Here is a 22,873-nt window from a genome sequence, read left to right on the forward strand (position 1 = left end):
GCGTTGAATTTTCATCGATGTTAAGCCTAACAAAAATTTTTTAAAATAATAATCGTCGCTATTGTATCGTTAAAAATTAGAAAATTAAGCTTCGTTTAAATACTGGCTCCCTTTCATGGTCGAATGAGTGTTGCCAGCTAAAACACGTAAAAATAATATTAAAGTAGCCAAGACATAGTCAAATATTGTAGCGCCACATCACTAGCGGACATTTGAAATTTGCCGACTAGGACGGTCGGTTCACCGAGGGGTCGGTTGATCGGGGGGCGGATAATCGAGGTTCTACTGTAATTATTAAACAGACCAAAACTGAAACATTTTCAAACCATTCAAATACAAGGATAGTATATTAAAAAAGTCAGTAATGAGTTGCATAAGTTTTCCAGCTATTATGAGATTTTATTTAACTTCTGTAATTTTAATTACAATATAACTTAATAAAACTGTATGCGGTGTCATCTGTTATGAAATTTTGTTATAAAAAACTTTTTATATTTTTAATTACTATAAAATGGCAAAAAGCTTAATTTTGAGGGAAGGGATGAGTTTTATAAAAAAGTATAAATGTTAATAATGAGTAAAATCATCATTAAGTCTGACCCTAGTGGAGATACACATTACGTCTTTATCTTCCTACTCCCTTTACTTTTAACAACCAAAATTTAATAGCAATGCCCCTCATACACAGCTACCATACCAAATTTCATTACTTAATCTTTACCCTATCATGAGATATTAAGCGGAATAGACAAATTTCTATGCATTTGGAGCTAGAACTATTTAAAATGACTAAGACAAAACCTTTCTCACTTTGTTTCTAGCCGTTTACACTGAGTACAAACCTTACAAATAATGTGGTTAGAAAAAAATTTGTAAACCTTTTTGTTTTTGCAATAAAAAATATGTTTGGAAAAAATGTGTAATTTGTCCAGATTTTGGCACCACATCCTGTATATAAAAAGCAAATCATATGAGCCAATGATATAAAGTATCAAAAATTAACTTCTATGTAAACAGACAAACAGTGAATGACCTATAAGCAGGTGTCAGGTACCGAGCCAATATGTAGAGTGTACTAACTTACACCAAGCCTGTAGAGTGTACCTGAAGAAGGCCTATTAAGGAGGCCGAAAACGTCTGTACTCAGTGTTTAAATGGCTAGAAACAAAGTGAGAAAGGTTGTCTTAGAAATAGACAAACAAACACACACACACACACACACACACATTTTTGCTTCTTTTGGATTCAGATCTCAAGATGTGGAGATTTGCAAAAACTCAGAGGGTCAAATTTAACATGATTCCAATACTTTCCTCTCTTCTGTATACATAACAGCCAGGAAAGTAAAAGCAGGACTGTCCCATCTAATTGGGACATACAATCACTTTAATCTATACATATCTTTTCTGTTTCATATATTTGTTACTTTCTATTGTTTGTTGTTATTAATGCATCTTTATATTCTATATCATTTCTGGTGAGAAAACTGCTATCTTGCTTTTCCATATGAAATTTATGAATTTTGATTTTCTATTTAAAACATCATTTGTCATCAAATCAATTTTGATTGCAGAAAATATACAAAGAAATGAAAGAAAAATTATTAAATACATCAGAAAAATAATTTTTATAGCATGTTTGATTCAACTAAAATCAATAAAAATAATTTTTAAAGAAATTCAGAACATGCCTTATTTTTTCAAAAGATTGCATTATATATTAAATCATTATTATAAAATCTAATTTAGAAACATCTTATTTCAATATAATTTAAATATAATATAATTATTAAAAAGCTTCAGACTGCTAAAGGTCATAACCACATCAATATAATATAAAGAAAATAATTTGTAAAATTGAAAACAAAATATCATTATCTAATGAAATATAGTTTAAATCTCAAATGAATTTATGGCTATAATAATATTTCCCAATGCTGGGGAAGAATGAGGGTTAAAATTAGTTTGTTATAATTGTAATTGTCAACTTTTATGTATCTGCTTATTGTAATCACTTTTGGAATAGAATTGAATTGCAAACAATAACTTAATGATAAAATTAAGCAGAGTAAGAACATAAGACTACAATTGGGAAAATTCTAGTTTCATTGGCTTTAACATTAAAGAACATGTTAAAACAATTTTAAAAATTTTAAATCATAATTTTTATTGATTAATTCATAATTCATCTCGTATTGTTTGTCCACTACCAATTTTAACAACAGTTAGCATAATACTAGCAATTTAAACTATTGTATTGTCCATTTGTTGTGAAACTGTGTTGTACTAGATTTTCTTCAGAAGGTTAGATTTTAATAACACGATCTCGTGTTCAACACTTCTATTGTATTGTCAGCAAATAACAATTAAAATAATTAACACATTTTAATATGTAAAGTCTTGGTTAAAACTGACAACAACTGCATGTTATAGCTGATAGCAGAAAAAAAAAAACTTAAAGACTTATTTACTCAAAGATTGATGATAATCAAATCCTGATTACAATAAGCAAATTATTTATAGTGTACTGTATTTTTAATTTGTATATTTTGGAATGTGCTAACTTTGATAATATTATCCATTATTACAATAAGCAGAGAAAATGACAGTTTCAGGATGATAAAACAAGGTATTATTAAACTTTTCTACATGTAAAGAACTTTAATTCCCATTCAAGTACTTTTGGTTAAGTCAATTTAACCTTTGTCAAGATCAAATGAAATAAGCAGTCTACTGTATATATTCTGTAGATCAGGAATACTCAACATATTTATAAGACAAGAGTGGAAGGGGCATAGTGGTCCATGGTTCATCTGTGAATCAGTTTAAGTAGTCCATGGATTGAATAACTTTGAGAATCACTGATCTAGAGTAGGCTTGAACAACTTATAATGGAATGTAATCGACTTTCATGAGTCAAAGATATCAATAATCTGTTATCACATTTTTATCATTTTATAAAAGTTTATTAACTCACTTATCGTCAAATACTTATTTATTGCATGGTAATTGATGTCCTAGGATCTCTTTTTGATAGGCAGATACTAAGGCAGAAACTAAACAGCAGCCTGACAAATTTACTGTATTACAACAAAAATAATTTTATTCCCATTCATTCCAAATTCATAAGTTTTGCCTCTTTTTAGTACACATTTTCCACATAAGTAAAATTGTTTAAGGTATAACAAAATTTCTAAAATAACAACATAACCTAGTTATAGCCTTCAACAGAAAGAGCATATTCCATTTCCTTATATTTCTCATTCTGTATCTGCACACCTTTTTTCATTGTGCCACAATTATCTAAATCTCATATAGCACAGCACTAACAACCCATAGTGATAGTTAGAAATGTGAAAATATGAAATTTATACTGTATTTCCATAGAGAAATCACAAATGTATTTTGTTTTAACAGTCCATATTATCTACAATCAACCAAAAATGATGTTGCATTCAACTGGATATCACCTTAGATGTGTGTTATTTTGTCTATCCTGTAACCTAACGTAAAAGATATCTGATGTGTGAAAATGTTCTTTTCTGTGGCTAAACAGCATTTTAGAAAAATTACTAAGTTAGACTGCAGATCACTGGAGGACTATCAATGGTCTATGGACCATACTTTGAGAACAACTGCTCTAGATCAGCATTCTTCAACCTTTCACTAGAACAGAATTCTTCAACCTTTTCAATCCCATGTGGATTGGCAAAAATATAAATAATATTTCATGGATTACATGCAGTATCACTGCTTCAAGAAGCAGTCCAATCACAATCACTCTCATTAATGTGTATGCATTACTTACATTAATTATTATATTGTTAAAATATGCAATGATAAAATGTTATTTACCCTAATTTTGGGAAATATCACAGATAATGTAATTAAGCATTGTCCTAAACTTCTTTATTTTTCTTTTCTATATTTTAAGTTGACTTAAATTAGATTAAAACAGAGGTTATGGTATATATGTACGATTTGTTTGAATTCCAATTAAAAAAATGTTTATAAGAAAGATTATAATCAGTTTTTTTAGGCTAAAAAACATAGGAATTAGGGCAAAAAATTCCTCATATTAAACTGCATTTAAGAAATCCTATAACTTTAAGACAGAAATAAAAATCCTTGTAGATAATATTTTATTTATTAAAATAATAATTTTATTTTGTTCTAAATTTGCAGTTTTTAGTTAGTGACATTAGTCTATAAAATTTTTTGTGGACTGGAAGGGGATTTCCATGAACTGGTCGCAGCTGTGAACTCAAGGGAGAAGAACACTGCTCTAGATCATCCAACATCTCAAGATATTAAAAAAAAATAATTCCATGTACTTTAGTTTTTTTTAATATCAGAAAAACACTTCTATCCAGGAACACAGGGTGACTAGACTAGCAAATGACCATTTAAGGGAAAAATACAATTTAGGATTAATTTTATATATCTGCTATTTGTCCCTAATTAATGAGTAGTTTACTGATACAAAATTATGCCAGTTAATGCACTAGCATAATTCTGTCTATGATTTGACACACTAACTTAGAATTTCAGTGAATGACCATGGTTATTGCTTTACCCCAGAATGGTGTATATATACATATTTAAACACCTCAAGGTGTAACGTTATTAATCAAAACCAAATGATCTGGCAATGCATCAGTACTGTAAGTGGGAGCTGCAAGCAGCAATTGGCAATGCATCCGCACAGTAAACAGGAGTTGTGGGTTCAAGTTCCACTCTGAGCTGATCCTTTTCTTCCAGAATATTCTAAATTATTTAATAAATATTAATTTAATTATAATTATTAAATTGCCTACCTCTAGTACCAAATACTTAGAATTTAATTATTAATAGTAGCAGAAAAATAGCCTGATTCATTACAGCAATCATTTGGCTTTGATTAATAACATCAGGCTTTAAGATACATATATGTATTTATACTATGCTGATGTAAAGCAATAGCTGGTTCAGTGCCAGATAAGGCTGTGGGCATAGAACAACCATGTTAGTCATTTACTGGTTAAGTCTGCCTACAAAATGTCTACTAATTCTAAGAAAGTATGAATATTTTTAAACAATTCATTTGAGATAAATTAAAAAATTAGTGTGTGGTTTTCACCTTATGAAACAATAATTTAACAATTTGTCACATATTTAGTCAAATATGCTTGTGTAAAAACTGAATGGCAAATCATCACAGTGGTTTTGAAAATAGCATGTAACAAGCAATTATTTATTGTGACATCATCACAATGCTGGACTACAATTTTTAATCATATTTTTAATTTATTTAATTTAAAATATATGCTCTCCACCTCAAATTAGTACTGTAGTGTCTTGCCCCTGTACATCATACTTTTCCTTTAACAACAGTGTCATGCTGGCCATCTAACATCTTTCCAGGGAATTTTTTAATTGAAATAACATGGGCTCGAACATTAGTATTAAATGGAGGAATTTCTGTTCTCAGCCTTTCTTTTCAGACAAGGGTGTATTTTCAGCCTGATTCTCTTTAGTTTATTTTTAAATGACTTATTGAATTGAATTGTATTAATAATTTTGGGGGGAAGGTATTGATATTGATGGTGTCAATGTGAGGATATTAGCATACATGGATGATGTGGCAATTGTAGCTGATTCTCTGAGGTCATTACAGGTGTTGATTGACCTTTTGGATAAATATTTAAGAGATAACTGTTTACAATTGAATCTTACTAAATCTAAAATTGTTGTTTTTCGAAATAGTGGTAAGGGATATAAGTCTGATAAATGGTGGTTTAGGGGAGTTTCAATAGTGATTGTTTCACAATATAAGTATTTAGGTGTAACTTTTAAAAGCAATGGTTGTTTGAATACTCATGTGAGGACTTGTAGAGTTTATGCTGAGATAAAAATGGATAAAGTTATACAAATATGTAAGTCCACTAAGTTGCGTAATTTGAGGGATCAGTTAAAGTTATTTAATGCTGTTGTTGGCTCCTCTCTTCTTTATGCCTCTGAAGTGTGGGGCTTCAGGCAGAAATCTTGGATATAGTTTTACTTATTTTAGTTAAGAAATTATCTGGGCTTCCAAGGTGTAGTCCTGGATATTTAGTGTGTATGGAGTGTTCATTGATTCCATTACCTTGTATGATCTTGAACAAATGTGTTAATTGGATTTTTAGAACATTGAGCTTAAGGGAGAATGTCTTAGTAAGATCTGTTTACATTTTGCTCTGAAACAAGTAGAGCTGCCCTGGACAAAGTATGTTTGTAAATTGTATGAGGAATGGGAGTGATTTTGATAATTTGTTTCTGATAATTTGTTTCAAGATGTTAATGATGTTTATTTACTAAAGTTAAATAATTTTGATAATTATATTTTGAAACTGAATAACAGGATGTCACTAAATACTTATTGTAATTGGTATAAAAATTTGAATAAATTCTTTTTGATTGTTTTATTTATAATAATAATTTTTCTTGTAACATTATGGCTGTATTAATGCAAGTTAGGTGTAATGAATTACACCTAACTTGCATATAATTACAGAAGGGAAATTTGCATGTATGGTGCAGTTGATTCACCATTGGATGCATATCATGTAATCACTCTTTGCACATTTTTGTCAAAATTATGTGAGGAGACTTTTGGTGTTATTTGTTTTTTAAGGTATTCATTTTTATTAAAAAGTATTTGTATATTTGTATATTTTATGATGATATTTTTATGGTAATTTTGATTTTCTTTTCCTTTTTTTTTTAGGTTTATAGTAAAATACTGTTAATAATTTTATGTAAATTACACCCAGGGCGTGGTCTACCTGTTATTTAACCAGCGGTTGCTCTGGATACTTGGAAGACTATCTGATTTTGTGAACAAGTGATTTAATTGTTGATTTATTATTTTCTAGGTAAGGTTTAGCCTAGTCTGCTGGTTATCAATTTATTTTGTTTTTTTTTTTTTTGATAGTTCTCCCATGTAAATTTAAGTATAGAATGTATTAATATTTAATTTTTTTTTGTTTGATTATTATTTTATTCACCCTACCCCTCTTAGTAGTTCTGAAACATTTAACTGAGACACCCTATATATTTGTGTTTGTGGGATATGTTGTATAATTTTGTATGATTTTTATATTTGTGTTTTGCTTTTTATTCTTCTCCCCGCATCATGGCTTATACCAATATGCTTAGATAAATAAAACTAAATAAAAAATAACATAACTTGACTTCTGATTTGCATTGGAAGTTCTTACATAGTTAATCTTCTGCTAAGGTTTCCATATCTGGTCTCGGATTACAACTATCTAACTCTGTTCTTGAGATTAAGGAAAGACAATCAAATGGACAGAAGACGAAAGTGGGAATTTATAACTCTACAATTTTTTCAAATTGCAGCCCAATCAACAAAATACTACTTGTATGTGATGGACAGATGAATCAGAATCTGCATAACAGAACCAATAACATCTTGCAACAGTTCAAGTTAACACAAAATACAAAGAAATAGAAGTGCAATTATGTCACTATGTAAACTGAAACCATATATCAAGTGTTTTTCTTGAAGTCCAAAAAATTTATGCAAAGAATACATCAAGAAGTTAACCTCCCTTAATTTATACTACAAACATAAAAAATTCCACGCATACAAAATTCAAGTCATATAATATACTTGTACTCTACTTGAAGACTATCAAGCACATTATGAATTTGTCTATTGCATCCTTCAGAAAATAATTAGTGACAATGCTTATTTAGTATTTCTTATTTTCTAGATGAAGCTATATAATACTTATTTCCAAAAACTATGAATAAGTATCAAAGTGAATAAACCCAAAATTTTACTAACTACAGAAATTGCAATAATAGTGTAATGAGCCCTTGTTTTTGGAAGCCATGTGACTTAATAAATTATATTAAGCTATTTTGTTTTAGAATGTGTTTTGGAACATTGACAATATGCCTAGTAGCAGAGAATGTGAAAAAATAATGTGACTTACAGAAAACAAAGATTATTTACACAGTTAATTTTTTGTAATAATTCAGTACTGTGCATGAAGAAAGCAATTGCTTCAGTGAATCTAGATGGTTAAACTAGATAATAATAAACAGTAAAACACAATAAAAATCTAATGATACATGCTATCCATGTGACCAAAAAAAACAGCTGGCTGCTAATGAAAATTGGAACTGAAAACTTTAAATCAAAATTCAGATCAAAACCAGAAATGCCAGAGAAAAATGTTGCTGAACATGTAACATTGAAAGTGGAAATACTACTCAATTGCCAATGCAATTGATCTTCTGAATTCTAAATTTAAGACTGTGCTGTTATTAGTAGAAAAAAAAAATCTATTTTTACTTGGGGTATTACTAGACTGAAAGAAACACATCCAATCACTGAAATTGCAAACAAAACAGGGAATTTGCAAATATCTGTGAATAGTAATGTTTGCTCCCAAAATAAGGATGTGTCTATAACTGAGGATGTATGGTATTAGTTTAGGTTTAAATTTTTGTCAATTTCCTGGACACAAGTTTTCCTAGAAGGTGAATTTAAAGAAATGGGATCAAAGTGTAACATCCAAGATTCTTGGTTTTGATATCAATGGATTGTTCCCTCTAGGATATTACTAGTATTAGGAAGTAAAACCTAATCAAGGTCTAGGCTTAAGAAAGGAAGAGCAAGAGGAGAGATCCCAATAGGGCATGGAGCTAGGTAAATGAGAAAATATAAAAATAAATACAGTGAAGTATTGAGAATCCAGATTAATTGGAGCCAGACCCATCTGAATTTTCAAATATATTAATACAGTAGAGTCGTGCTAGTCTGAACGTCCACCTAATCTGAACATGTTTCAGTTGGTGGAGAGGAAATTTTTTAGCTAGCAAAATATATGTTTTTTGTATTTTCCAGTTGAATTTAAAGTTCGTTTAGGTTAAAGTTCTGTTACTGTACAAAATCAATAAATCAGTGTTTGACATGGCTTATTAAAACAGCAGATCTATACAGCACTTACACACAAAAACAGAAACAAAAGTCATTGATGGTGTTGGATCTTTATAAACCAGACCTGTTTTACTGCTTGCTTCTGCATTATTTCAATTATTTGGCTAATTTGTTACTGGTTATTAAAGGTTTTGTTTTTATTTTTAATTGATCACTCCATTAATTTTAGAAGGTGATAGTTATAACAGTTGAATTTAAATGGTATTAATGGTACAAATGATTTAGAATCTCACAACAAAAAAAAAATTGTATTTTATCGTAGTACTGTATTAATACTGTACAAAATCAATAAATCAGTGTTTGACATGGCTTATTAAAACAGCAGATCTATACAGCACTTACACACAAAAACAGAAACAAAAGTCATTGATGGTGTTGGATCTTTATAAACCAGACCTGTTTTACTGCTTGCTTCTGCATTATTTCAATTATTTGGCTAATCCGAAAATCTAATCTGAACAGGGCTTGGTCCCAATTAGTTCAGACTAGTAGGACTCTGTACATGTAAATTAACATTTTAAGCACCATAAATTCCAAATACACTGTAAATCATGTTTAGATGTTCTAAGTTCAAGTCAATATTTAACAAGTAATATAGGAATACTTACAAAGATTCAAAAATTTTTAATAATTTTTATAATATATTATAATATAACATGATATAATATAATATAGTAATTCTGTAAATTAATTTACAGAATTATTACATTTAAACAAAAAATACACTAATTTCAAAATTAGTTCATCATAATTTCAAAATTAAAAAATTCTGAATTCTGAATGAATATTAGAACATCAACAATACAAGGCCAAAAGAACATGAACAATAAGGTTACCATTGAAAGGGTTAATTAATATTCAAGGGTCATTCATTTTTCAATGACCAAATCCAGATTTTTGACACTTCACTGTTTGATATTTGTTGACATAGTAGGCCTAGTTGTAAGTTGCTTAAATAAAGTAAACATCACTGTAAGAATGTAGTGGGACAGTTTAGAGAAAGGCAATACAAATCCTACATAGCATTTTCAAGCATCTTGAAGGATATAAAACAATAAAACCATTAGCCTTCTGCTACAAAATAAAAACTTACATACACTAGCATTTTACAAAGAAATAAGCCTGTTTCCTTCACATTGTGGAAACAGTGATAATGAAATATAAAACTTATATACAATATTTGAATAAAATAAATTAATCTAGAAACTTGCAAAAAAAAAAAAAACATATAATAGTTGTAAACAAAAAAAGTAACAGCTTCACGATAATGATAAAATTTAACAGTAGAGAACAGTACCAAGCAAATATTCTGTAAGATTTTTGCTTTGCACTTTGATGTTTGTTTATTCTGTAAGACTGCCAATTACAATACATCAACCACTATGGAAGTGTGGTTTTAAAGCTTGGGTGGTGTTAACAAATGTTTTTAAAGCATTAAACATGTCTTTGTTGAAATTAGTTCTTTAAGAGTAGCAGACCAGGAAAACCTTTTATGGTGTTTTATAGTGTTTCTGAGATATATAAAGAAGCAAATAGTAACTGTCCACAAAAAATCTTTATCAGTGTTGTGTTCGTTACAATATCCACTAACGTTTTCGACCTCCACCGAGGTCTTCTTCAGGTGTTGACTTTTTTGTGGACAGTTATTACTCAATACAGTGTTACAGTTAGAAGACATTTGTGTTAGAAGCAAATAGTACCATTAATTCATTATAGATTTGAAAAGTCTCATTCATGTAATAAAAAGAATATCTACAATGTGTGATAATACTTACTAGGACTTTGAACACTAAATTAATAATGCATTTGCTCAAATAACAACCATACATGTTTACTCATGTAAAGTATACTAAAATGAATTAAAATATCAAAAATTCCTGAGTTGCTGTTTCAATTGACAAAAATTGTATTTTTCTAGCTCTATTCATTTTCTCAATAAAGCTCAATAATACTCAGATATTCTATTTTGCCAAGCTTAACTGCTTCAAAAAATATTAAAAGTTAAGAATATTTTTCTGTAAAATTAAAATTTATTTTTATATTATTTATACTTTTAAATGTTTCTTTAATATTTAAAATTAACTGGGCATGCTGAAATTTAATTCAATATAAATATTTTTGAAACATTTTTGGATTCAACAACAAAGACATATGACAAAATAAGCAATTATCATAAATAGTTATTGCAATATCAGACATTCTTGGTAATCTGGCTAGTTTGACACATCCAGTAACCCAACACTAGCCAACTCTTGGGTATTACTGGCTTTATTACCAAGTTGTACAAGCTTGCCATTAGTTTAAACTCCAGTTCTTACTAAATTTGAACACCTCAGTAAAATATTAAAAAAAAAGTTTTTTTAATTCTTAATATAAAGCAAGAAAATTTTATAAACAAACATGCTTGGCTTTTAAAACCAGCTTTACATGATACATTAAAGATATAAGTTTAATATAAGTCAGTGATATTCTGAGCACAAAAATGTTCAATCATCAATAAAACTGGACAAAAATATACAAATAACAACATTCTAACTTTGAAATTCTCCCAGCAGAAGCAAACTGTAACCTGAAGCAGGTCTTCTTACATCAGTGATTCCCAAACTTTTTTGAGCCACCTGCCCCCTTGGTTCCATAAACTTATACCCAATGCCTCCAACCCATTTTCCCTTGTGTGAGAGGCTTAGGAATATTCTTAGAAAAGCTTTTCTACAACACTCACACTTTGTTTCCTTACTGTACATTGTTGTCAACATATGGAAACCATTAAATGCAATGTTTCTTCTTACCCATTTTAAGCAGTTAATCATTAATCATAACTCGTTAATCATAAAAACCTAGAAAATTTGGCCCTTGTACAGGCACTCACATTTTATTTGGTCCACCATTTAAAAAGGTCACTCACCCCTAGTCTGATTAATAGTTAAAATAATAATCTGATAGTTTAGACTTTGGATTTTGGTTTTGTATATAATGCATATTCTTGACACCTCTATGGAATCTATTCATATGTAACGTTGTAAACATTCAAAATTTACTATGCTGTTATTATCCAGCTATAACAAAAGTGTATAATGCTGGAGCTTTAGATAGTACAGCATATATATGTCAGTTTTCATATATATTACATTACAAGTGGTGTTGTCAGATGTCCAAAACCAGAAATAGGGACATTGTTAATTTAGTCAGTGTGTGCCTCAGTTTAGTCAGTGATAAGCCTTAAAAGTTTAATTATGTAGTAACACAAAAATTATAATATCTAATTATTCATTTGTTTTCTAGAGTAGCTAACCAATTTTATTGAATTATCAATTTTTAAGCATTTTTTTCTATCATTTGTTAAAACCAATAGTATTTGTTTGAACTTGACATTTTTTAACAACATTTTTGTTAGAAAACCCAGCTGTCCTCATTGTGGGCCTGGTCAAATCCATGATGCATATGATTAAAAATATAGTGCCCACAGAGCAGTAAGAGTCAAAAATAAAAAGAAAGCTAGACTATGGTTCTGAAGCCATTGCACAACAATATACAGGACCAATAGAATATGACAGTTACATGGCAGATTACTAAAGGCATGTGCATGTAAGAACAAGTGGGATATACATGTATGACACCTACAGACACTTACTTCCTACTTACTAGGCTTTTTTTAAATGAATTGGAATATTTTTGAATAGAAATGGACAAATTGGACATTCTGGAAAATATTTTCTGATCAGGACAAGGTTTTCAGAATCAGACAAATCCCAAAAAATCAGGACATGTGGCAACTCTAATTACAGGCCATTTCAAAAATACTTTTTTTAAAAATAACATATTTTTTATATCATTTCGTTTTAAAAATAAAAAATTGCATAATACAATGCAAATCATCAAGACACAAAATTCATCTCCTAGTAAATCAATAAATTTAAACATTTAAGAATTGAATTTTTCACCTCATTATTACTTACTATGGATTCCTAAATATCTGAATTAATTTATTTATTAAAAGAAATAGTATAGAATAAATATTTCAGAACAATAAAAGGAATATAAAATGCAACTGATAAATATCCAATCCAAATAATGATTATAAACAATTTTAAATATACTGTATATGCAAAGGTATTATGAAATAATTTCTGTCATGTTACAGTAAGAAATTTTAAATTTCAAAATCAGAAATAACAACTTATATCTTCAACTGGATCTTCGGTTTAAATAAAATATAGTCCAAAATCCTTTAAAAATCCAGCAAATAAATTTTATGTAACAAACAACTATAGAAATATATGTAAAGTTTAAAATTTAAATACAGTCTATGAAATATTAATTTACAGAATGTATTTAAGGTTATATATATTTTTGATTTCTCTATAAAAGTAACATGAAAAGAATTTAAAACAATCAAAAGCATTTGTTATATAAAATTTTCTTTTTATATTTTTAAAGTTTTGGGACTTATTTTACTTATTAAAATAAAAACTAAATAAAATAACTTTATGACAATAATAAAGTAATCTAACAAAGAATTTTTAGCCTATGCATTTTAATAACTGATGCACATTTCATTTAATATTAATATATGTCTATTCCTACAGTATATTTAAAATTTTTCGGGGATTTTCTCATAAATCTTTCAACCATTATTTGAAATGTATTGTTGTAAAAAAAATTTTAAAAAAATACTTCGTTTTTTAGTGTTAAAATTTTTCAGATGTTCTAAATAACATAAACAATTACATATCACAAATAAAAAGTTATTTACCTGCTAACTGTAGCAATATTTCATAATTTTTGCAGTATAAATTTCAATAAAATAAATTCTAAAACTGCAAAATTTAAATACTGTATTTCTACTAATAAATAATTTTTACATTATTAATTTTATCCATAGCTATATTCTGCCTATTAATTCTGCAATAAAATTATTATTTACACAATAAATAACATTTCTGTGATATCATGTCTTCTATTGTCTTTGCAAAGCTCAATATATATGTTACAAGATACCTTTTTATTAACTTGTACAGTAATCAGTAATTGGTAACAAAATATTTAGCTTTAAAATTTAACTATTGTTTTCTTAAAAATGAATTTTATATTAAAAAATAACATTACAAATATTAAAATTACATTCAATATTAATTTGCTTATCCTTCAATTATTTTGTTCTTTATGAAATATTATTGTAATATATTATAAAAATTTACATTATTAAATTTTTTAAGATAACAATGATTATCATTATTTGATTTCAGTTTTTGATTAATATACAGATATTAATATTTTACATTACTCAGTGATGTAGCCACAAGAGGTGGCAAGGAATGGCACTTTCTACATTAATACTCTTCTAGTGCTATCCTCACTATGTCCCATTCAACTTTAAAAGTAAACAGCATAAAAAAGAATATCATAAGCAGCTGACTACTGGATGAAAAAGAAAACAGACCCTTCAGACTAAGCCACATGAATAACCATGAGATAAACAAAATAAAGTTCAATACTTGTTTATTGAGGATTGTCATATATACCACTGGTTTGCATAGTGCTTGCATATAACATGCAAGAAGCTGCCATATCAATATGATAGCTCCTTGCACAATAATATATTGCTAGTGAATGTGGACTAATGTGGACTATTGCATTTTTACATTAAGTCTATGTAAGTCATCAACAATGCAGGTGACCCAACTCAGAAATTTCTGGGTAAATCCCTGATTATTATATATCAATCAGTAAAATTAATTTTCAGTAAATTCATTATAATTTATTCTGCAAAATAAACAATTTAAATCATATTTTTTTCTAATATTAATTAGAAGTTAATTTATTGAACATTTTAAAACATTTTGTTTTTATCTTATATTGTGATTCCAGTGCCGTAACTAGCCATTCCTGTGCCCTGTGCAGGGATTTGCATTTAGGCCCCTTAATCAATTAGGTTTGGGAAAGTAACAAAACAAATACATGCATTTTGGGCCCCTCTCCCAAGTGGGCCCTGTGCGGGTCCACCTGTTGCACCTGCCTAGTTACGGCACTGTGTGATTCATACAAATCTTAACCTTATATTTAATTTAAGATTTTAAATATAAAAACATCAAATATTTAAATAACATTTGAATTACTATAAATAAATAGAGAAATATCCACAGAGAAATAGAAAATATGACTAAAGAATAAAACTAAAAACATTTAGAAAATATATTTTATGTCTTTTAACTTTTCTTCTAAATATTCCTTATATTTAGAAGAAAATATTATTAGTTAAAATTTAAGGATATAGAAGTACATCCAAAGTAAATAATCTGCCACATAAGAGATTAATAATTATTAATCGTAAAATATATTAGAAGGAAATTCACTAAAATTATAATATTTATTATTTTATTTCATTTCTTATTTTTTAAAAATGAAATCAAATTTTCAATTTATATTTTACAATATTCACAAATGCAATATTAAAATAAAATTTTTAAAATTTACTAATAGTTCATTCATAACAAAAATCAAAATTTCATATATTTATTTATATGTATACAGTAAATTCTAAAAATCAATGATCAGTTTTACTTAAAATTGCTAATAAACATAATACTTAATAATATTAAAACACTTGTGATGAGAGAAAATAAAATTAGAGTAAAGTTAAGTTTAATTTTGCTTTTATTTTGACAATATTGATATTTAAAAACATTAATGGACTAGGGATCAAAAAAGCATTTAAATAGAAACAATCTATTTTCAAGAAGCAATATAAATGGATAGTGTTAATCTAATCTACACTGTTGCTGGAATAAAATATAATTTAATATAAAAAAAAGTAAAAGATATGAAAATGCATATGAAAACAACCAGATTTTTAAAAACATACTTCATATTAACAATTGTATATTTTTTAAGATTGCATTGTATGTAAAAGAATTTATATTAGAAGAAATAACATTCAGATAAAATTTATTTCATTTAAAACCACTGCAAATCTAAAATAAAATCTTATAAAAATGTAGAATTTGGTTTATCTTAAGTTTCTACGAACCTATTATTATTTAAAAAGAAAGTATTCCACGTCATTAAAAATTTAACTTTACATTTGGAGTTTATAAATAATAATTCATAATTTAAATACAAGAACTGTAAAGTTTGTAAATAAATCTGAACGTCTTAGTACGACAAGAACGATTATACCCTAATTCATTTACTATATTTTACATAATTATTACCAGAATTCAAATAACTTTCATGTTTATTATTCATATAATTCAAATAATTGAATTAGTTATTTATAATTCCAAAATGCCCTAATTCAACTAAGATATAAATAAATTAAAAGGTAAATCGTTTATCAAGCAAAGTATTATTAAAATATTTAACCTTAAGCATTATTTTTAAAAATCACATGAAGAAAATTTCATTAATATTATAGCCTATAACATTTCATAAAATTGTTTTACTCTTATTAATTTTTTACACTCCATTATCTTTTGATTATATGCACTGTACATACTTTTTTTTATAGCTATTATTTTTAAAACTCCAGTTAAAATATATTTTATATATAGTTTACATTTAATGCTAAGCATAATTTTTTTTCCTTTCATTTTTTTTAAAATAATAAATCTGATTAATGAAGTTTTAAAACCAAAACTGTTTATAACAAAATTTAAATATTAAAGGGAGCGTTTATTTAGTTAACTGCCAATAAAATGGAATAATGACACACTAGTGAAAAATTTCAGCACAATTTAAAATTATTCTCGCAGTTGTTTATGAGATTTCTCTGGGATACAGTTAAAAATAAAAACAATGGGATGGTAGGAAGATGTAGGTCAAGTATCATCACTAAGGCAACACATCCGGGTGTGACATAACCACACCCAAGCATTTCACGGTCGCTTAACTTCAATATATATGTATCATATATTTTTATTTAATATATTATTACATACAAATATATTGGATTTACTTTCAATATGACACAAGATGTAAATAACATTTGCAAGCCTAATTTTTCATTAACAAGGCTAGAATGGATGAATGGAACTAAGTAATCAGATATGGTACTCATTTATGAAACGACTTAATACAGACCGAATGTTGTCAAATCGGCTTAACGTTTTTAAGTAAAAATTAAAATAATCGTCGAGGTCAAATTCCATTCACTTAAAGAGATAATAGGTGGGAATAAACATGCTCTTTCTTCGAAATAAAAAAAAAGAAAGACTTAATCATAGGGAAACAGATAAGGTCGGGTCATTGTTCTCTTTCCTTTCTCGTCTTCATGAAACCATACCGGTTTCGTTTAAAACGACGAAGCGAGAAAAACCTAAAAAGTATTAAATTCATTGTGATATGTATGAACTTATTTCGGTTTCGAATAACGCATCTATAAACAGAACTGTGATATAACTTTCTATTACGTTCGAAACAAACAGTACGAATTCAGTTTTTATGTATATTATTACAAAATACATATAACGGCAGATCAAATAAAATACCAGTTAATATATTAATATTATTCAAGCACAGATTGAAAACTGTTCGAAAATTTTCCTTGACCCATAATTTACAACCACCGTTTGACTTAATCGCGATGAGTTACAAAAAGGCTGCTGATAGGAGTCCTTGACAGGAAATTATTATAATATCAAGATTTAAAACTAAATCGTTTAATTCGAAATACGATATTTCAGCCAATTTTTAGCGGAAAATAATATTGAAAAATCTATGTTAAATAACATTAGTGATAGAGCGAAACGTTTTACGATAATGAATTCTTTCCTTCAATTACTTTCAACAAAATTGTATGGTCAATAGATCACCGACGTTAAATTTCCGAATTGATAAAAATGTTTCGAAAGAATGGACAGAAATCTCTGATTTGGCCAAACTTTAATAATTTATGGGATAAATGGGGAGATGTCGCCAAAAAGTCCATATTTACGATACCAGCGAGAAGTTTACATCCAAATTTTATGTTTAAATGTTTCAACTTTCTTGATAACTTTGTCCTTTTCCACGATGCATTAATCCATAAAAAAATTTTTTTTTTTTTTTGTTTAATTTGGAAAATGACGTCAATGTTACCAAGGTAATTTCGACTGTTTCATTTCGGTTTAATCATAGTTTATAATCGAAAATAGAAAAATAATACGAGGAAGGAAATGGTGAATCAAGTTTCTTACGTATCAGGAATTGTCAGGGACAACCGACTGTTTCACAAAAGAAAATAGTAATCTGACTTAACGTTCTATTCCGACTTTGTCTATTTTCGGTATGAGAAAACAAATTCGAAAAACCATCAGATGCGTAACATAGGCCTATTATATATGAAAAAGTTTCATGGGTACAATATAAAAATTGGATCACGTTTCTTATCCAGAAAATAATGTAGCACGATGGTGGCAAAATTTCATAGTTGCAAAATATTCTATTAGACTGATTACATACATAGTCCGTATCCTTGACACGTTTCTTTTAAATGTGTAATAGAAGAAATAATTTAAGAAAGTTCTAAGTGAAGGTATTGGTGAATCGCCATACTAAACATAAAAGGCTTTGAGGTTCGACGACCCATCTCCTTTGCTTAATTTTGTGACCGATCGATGGATACGGTACGCGAGATGCGTACGAGAATAAAAGGAGTATAGAGAAGGATAAAATTTACATGATAGTTTCATTAGAGACGAGAAAAGTGTTCATAAAAGTTCCTTAATTATATCGATCAAATCTTTGTATGAAAATTTCAATATTATTAATTTATAAAAACGACATAAACCAAATAACATTTCGCATTTCGGTAAGAATAAAATGAAAATTTATTGACTTATTGGATGTAGGTAACTTTTCCCCGAGAGGCGCCGGATATATTCTCTGTCAATGCCAGGCTGTCCGAAGCTAAGTACCGAATCAATAGCATCCTCAACAGCGGCCATGTTGGACATTGACGATAGCGATTTAGCTTGTTGAGTAACGAATGTAAGCTATTGTTTTAAATTTTACATTTCAAGTCATTATCACTTATTACCTGCAAGTGGGCCCGTATTTATCTCGAGAATTATGTATTGAGTGTTCTTGGACTAGTGAACTCGTTTCCCAATTCGCAATGACTTCTCTATTCGATTAAAAAAATCAATAACGGCTTAAATAATTTGCCTTAAAAATATAAGAACAAAAAACTTATTGTTTTTGAAAAAATGACCTTGACAATTATTTATCACAGGGCAGAGAATATATATATATATATATTCCGCATAAGATATGGAATACGTTAAAATTCATCTATGTAAAGACCTAATAAATATGTTCATAAGCTAAATAATAGNGGCCGACGTTAGGCCTAATATACCACGCGTTTATATATGTGTATATATGTGTGTGTATACATATATATGTAATGTAATGTATATATATATATATACATTACATTACATATATATGTATACACACACATATATGTGTATATATGTGTGTGTATACATATATATGTTGGAATTAAGAGAATATATATATATATATATTCCGCATAAGATATGGAATACGTTAAAATTCATCTATGTAAAGACCTAATAAATATGTTCATAAGCTAAATAATAGGCCAATTATATACACTTTGTAGTAAGTGTGTACTGTACTTATTACAAAGTGAAAAAAAAATGAAATAAATTTTCTTACGGTAGATCTAATCATCCTGCGAATTTATTATTTATTACTTATTAATATTTAACATGTGTTTCAACTATATTTGAACCATTTTGTATTCCTCGTTTGATTGATTAAATAAATAAGATTCCACATCATTAAACGAATGAAACTATGTTAAATCAATTTTCTTCTTAATTGTTTTTATGATTTTTCAAATAAATTCCATAGGATATTACTTACAATAACATTTAAAAAAATTACTATTAAATTAATAACGTTAATCGTTTTTAAAATTAAACTATGAAATTGTAATTTATCAAAGAGCTGATTAAATTTTATACAATTTCAATAGATTATGTACAGTTATAAGAAAAATATTAATTTACGGAGAAATTAAATTACTTCAAGAAACTAGTTTAAAATTATATATCATTATATTATGAGGTTTTAGTATTTAAAAAATTGATATAAAAACTTATTTAATTGCGCAGAACTTCCGTCTAAGTTCTCCAAAGAGCAAATATTTGCCAAAAGATTTAATTATGGAAGTGATGATAAAAGAATGAGATAAAAAATTCGGGGAACTGCTTTGAAATATTCATCTTGAAATTTAACGATCTGGTTTTTTTCCCTTCGCGTAAGAACTTCTAATTTAATTATTTATTTATTTCACTAAAACAATTTAATTCGTTATTGTAATTAAATGATATATGTAACATATTTCTTAACGTCTTTCTAACTAATTAAAAAACCCGATTTATTGTTAGAAAAAAAAAATAAAGAAAGAAAGAAATTTAGTCTACTTGTCAGTCCTGACTTTCTAGCAAAATCTGCAAAACAAATGCAACTGGCAACTAGTAGAACATATGTTCGGTTTACAAATGGAAATAAAAGGAGACAGGAATTCGTGCTGAATTTCTGAGTTATGTAAATGAAGTTCTCTGATTTATAAGTAATCGACCCGCAATTCGTTTAACGATTAAGAAAAAAAAACAAAATTAGCTATTCTTCTGCAGAAATTATTACAGAAATAAGAACAGTTCTAGTCTAAAAAAGAAAAAAATAATAATAAATATCAGTTCCGTTTTCACCGCGAACAAAATAGGCCATCTCCACCTAGGCAACCTAAAGCGGGCAGGTGTGGCAAGGCAGATGTGGACGTGGTCTACCTACTCGCACCTGGACTTTGACAGATGGTACAGTGATAAGGCCTGTCTCCATCTGTCGACAAAAGTCTTCGGTTCTCCAACCTGACTTCCTGTACTCGAAAAAAAGACTACGTAGTAAACAGCGATGGAACAATGTTCAACCTACCGTCATCAATCTCTCGGAAGAAGAAGAAGAAAAAGAAAAAAAAAGCACAAAACTGAAATTTGTAACGATACAAATGGCGTGTTTATGTGAGAATTCCGTTATAACACTAGAAATAAAGAAAGAAAAAAAAACCGAACATGCGATTTTTCTCAGAGTTTTTCTCGCCTAAGTCTAGATTTCTTCTGAATATTTTCTTTTATATATTTATTTATTTGGTTGTAAGATAGACATAGCGCTAGAGGGAACACCCTACTCGGATTTCAGTTTTCTTTGAATAAGCGAATTCTATTACTTCTACTTGCGATTCCCAGCATTCCTTTTTAGTCGTTACGCCAGGCGGCAATAAACGGGCATCTGCATCTGACAGGATAGTGATGACAAGTTTATATCCCAACAAACTGTTAGTAAATTATATGCACAAAAATGCCTAACGTGATTACATTCGCGCAGACAAATATATATCTTCTAAAAAACCCCCCACGCTTTCCACAACTAGATCCATTAATAATCACAGAACAATTGTGTAATTATATATATTATAAATATACATAAATGAATTAAATGGTTGTTTATGAATCATTAATTCTATTAATTATGACAAAATTTAAATAATATGTACATCCTTTAAATGTTAGTTAAAAGACACTAGGAGAAAAAAGGGGTGACATATACGTATAATGAAAAACTTATAATAATGTATTGAAATATTTAAAAGCTGTAAAAAGAGAGAGAGACTTAATTGCACTATATATACCTCATTAATTATATAAAGATTAATGGTTTTGAAGAGAGGAATCGGTTTAAAATATCTTTATGTTCCAATTTAAACTGATCAATATGTTCCTGGATAAATTTTCAACAACTTGGATTCCTTCCACTTCAGTAAATCAATTTAAAATTTAGCATCATTCAAAGCGATTTCGATTCGTTCAACAAGATTTTAAGTTAATTTATGTAGAATTGTAAATTGTCTAATATAATTAATAGTGTTATAATACAAGTAAAACAAAAAAGGAAATTCAACCGGCCTTTAAATATCGATTATACAATAAATAAATAAGAATGAAAAATTAAAACTGTATTTCGAATTGATCGATTGCATTGAATTGCGCGTTTTTTTTTGTTTGAATTTTTTTTTTTTCCTTTTTTTTATATTTTTATATCTCTTGCAGATCGCTCCGCATCTTCTGCATATATTGCGCTATTTTTTCTTTTTCTTTTCTTATATTTTTTTTCTTTTGTTTCTATTGATAAAATAGTTTTATAAGTTTAAAACAATGCCATTTTTTACGCGCATTTGTACAATAATCGAAAATGGCATTTTAGATATTTTTTTCCCTTCGGTTAAATCAAGTTAATTCGATTTTCCGCGCCAACACAAGTGGAAAGATCCGAATAAAAGACATTGAAGAAGGCCGACGTTAGGCCTAATATACCACGCGTTTATATATGTGTATATATGTGTGTGTATACATATATATGTAATGTAATGTATATATATATATATATATTATATTTTTTTTTTAAATGTAGAAAAAAATTTTTTATATAATACACAAATCGCAGGTTCTTACCTTTCGCTTGAAGAGTAATGAAGATTTTCGCCGTTAATAAAACGACGGTAAAAATATAATTCATGTTAACTGTAAACGGAAGACCGAAGTGGTTGCTACAACAACTCGGAGACTTGTGAGCACTGAGGTCGAGGCGGTGTGATTCAACGAAGACGTCATCGCGGGTCACGTGACGAGCTCGGATGACGTCTCCGAGCTATCGCTGCTCAATCAATAAAAGTATTTTATAAAATAATTTAAAAAATTACTTTTTATTAATTTTCTAACGTATATCAAGCGCATTAATTAGACGTAACGATAAATAATACCAATCAAATTTAATCGGAAATTTAGAATAATAATAATAATTATTTTTTTTTTTA

At 28.2% G+C, this 22,873-nt stretch overlaps 1 protein-coding gene across 1 annotated transcript in view; it reads right to left on the minus strand.

The window, feature by feature from the left end:
• LOC111628109 (calsyntenin-1-like) overlaps positions 1 to 22,642 on the minus strand; it is a 104,293-nt gene extending 81,651 nt beyond the window's left edge. Inside the window, exon 1 of the mRNA XM_023371833.1 lies at positions 22,512 to 22,642. Coding sequence (XP_023227601.1) covers positions 22,512 to 22,575 — 64 coding nt within the window. The 5' untranslated portion in view covers positions 22,576 to 22,642. The remainder of the gene's footprint in view (positions 1 to 22,511) is intronic.
• Positions 22,643 to 22,873: the final 231 nt, after the last annotated feature.

Source organism: Centruroides sculpturatus, unplaced genomic scaffold (genome assembly GCF_000671375.1).
Source record: "Centruroides sculpturatus isolate CEXI.00-Female unplaced genomic scaffold, Cexi_2.0 scaffold430, whole genome shotgun sequence".
NCBI classification, from domain to species: Eukaryota; Metazoa; Arthropoda; class Arachnida; order Scorpiones; family Buthidae; genus Centruroides; species Centruroides sculpturatus.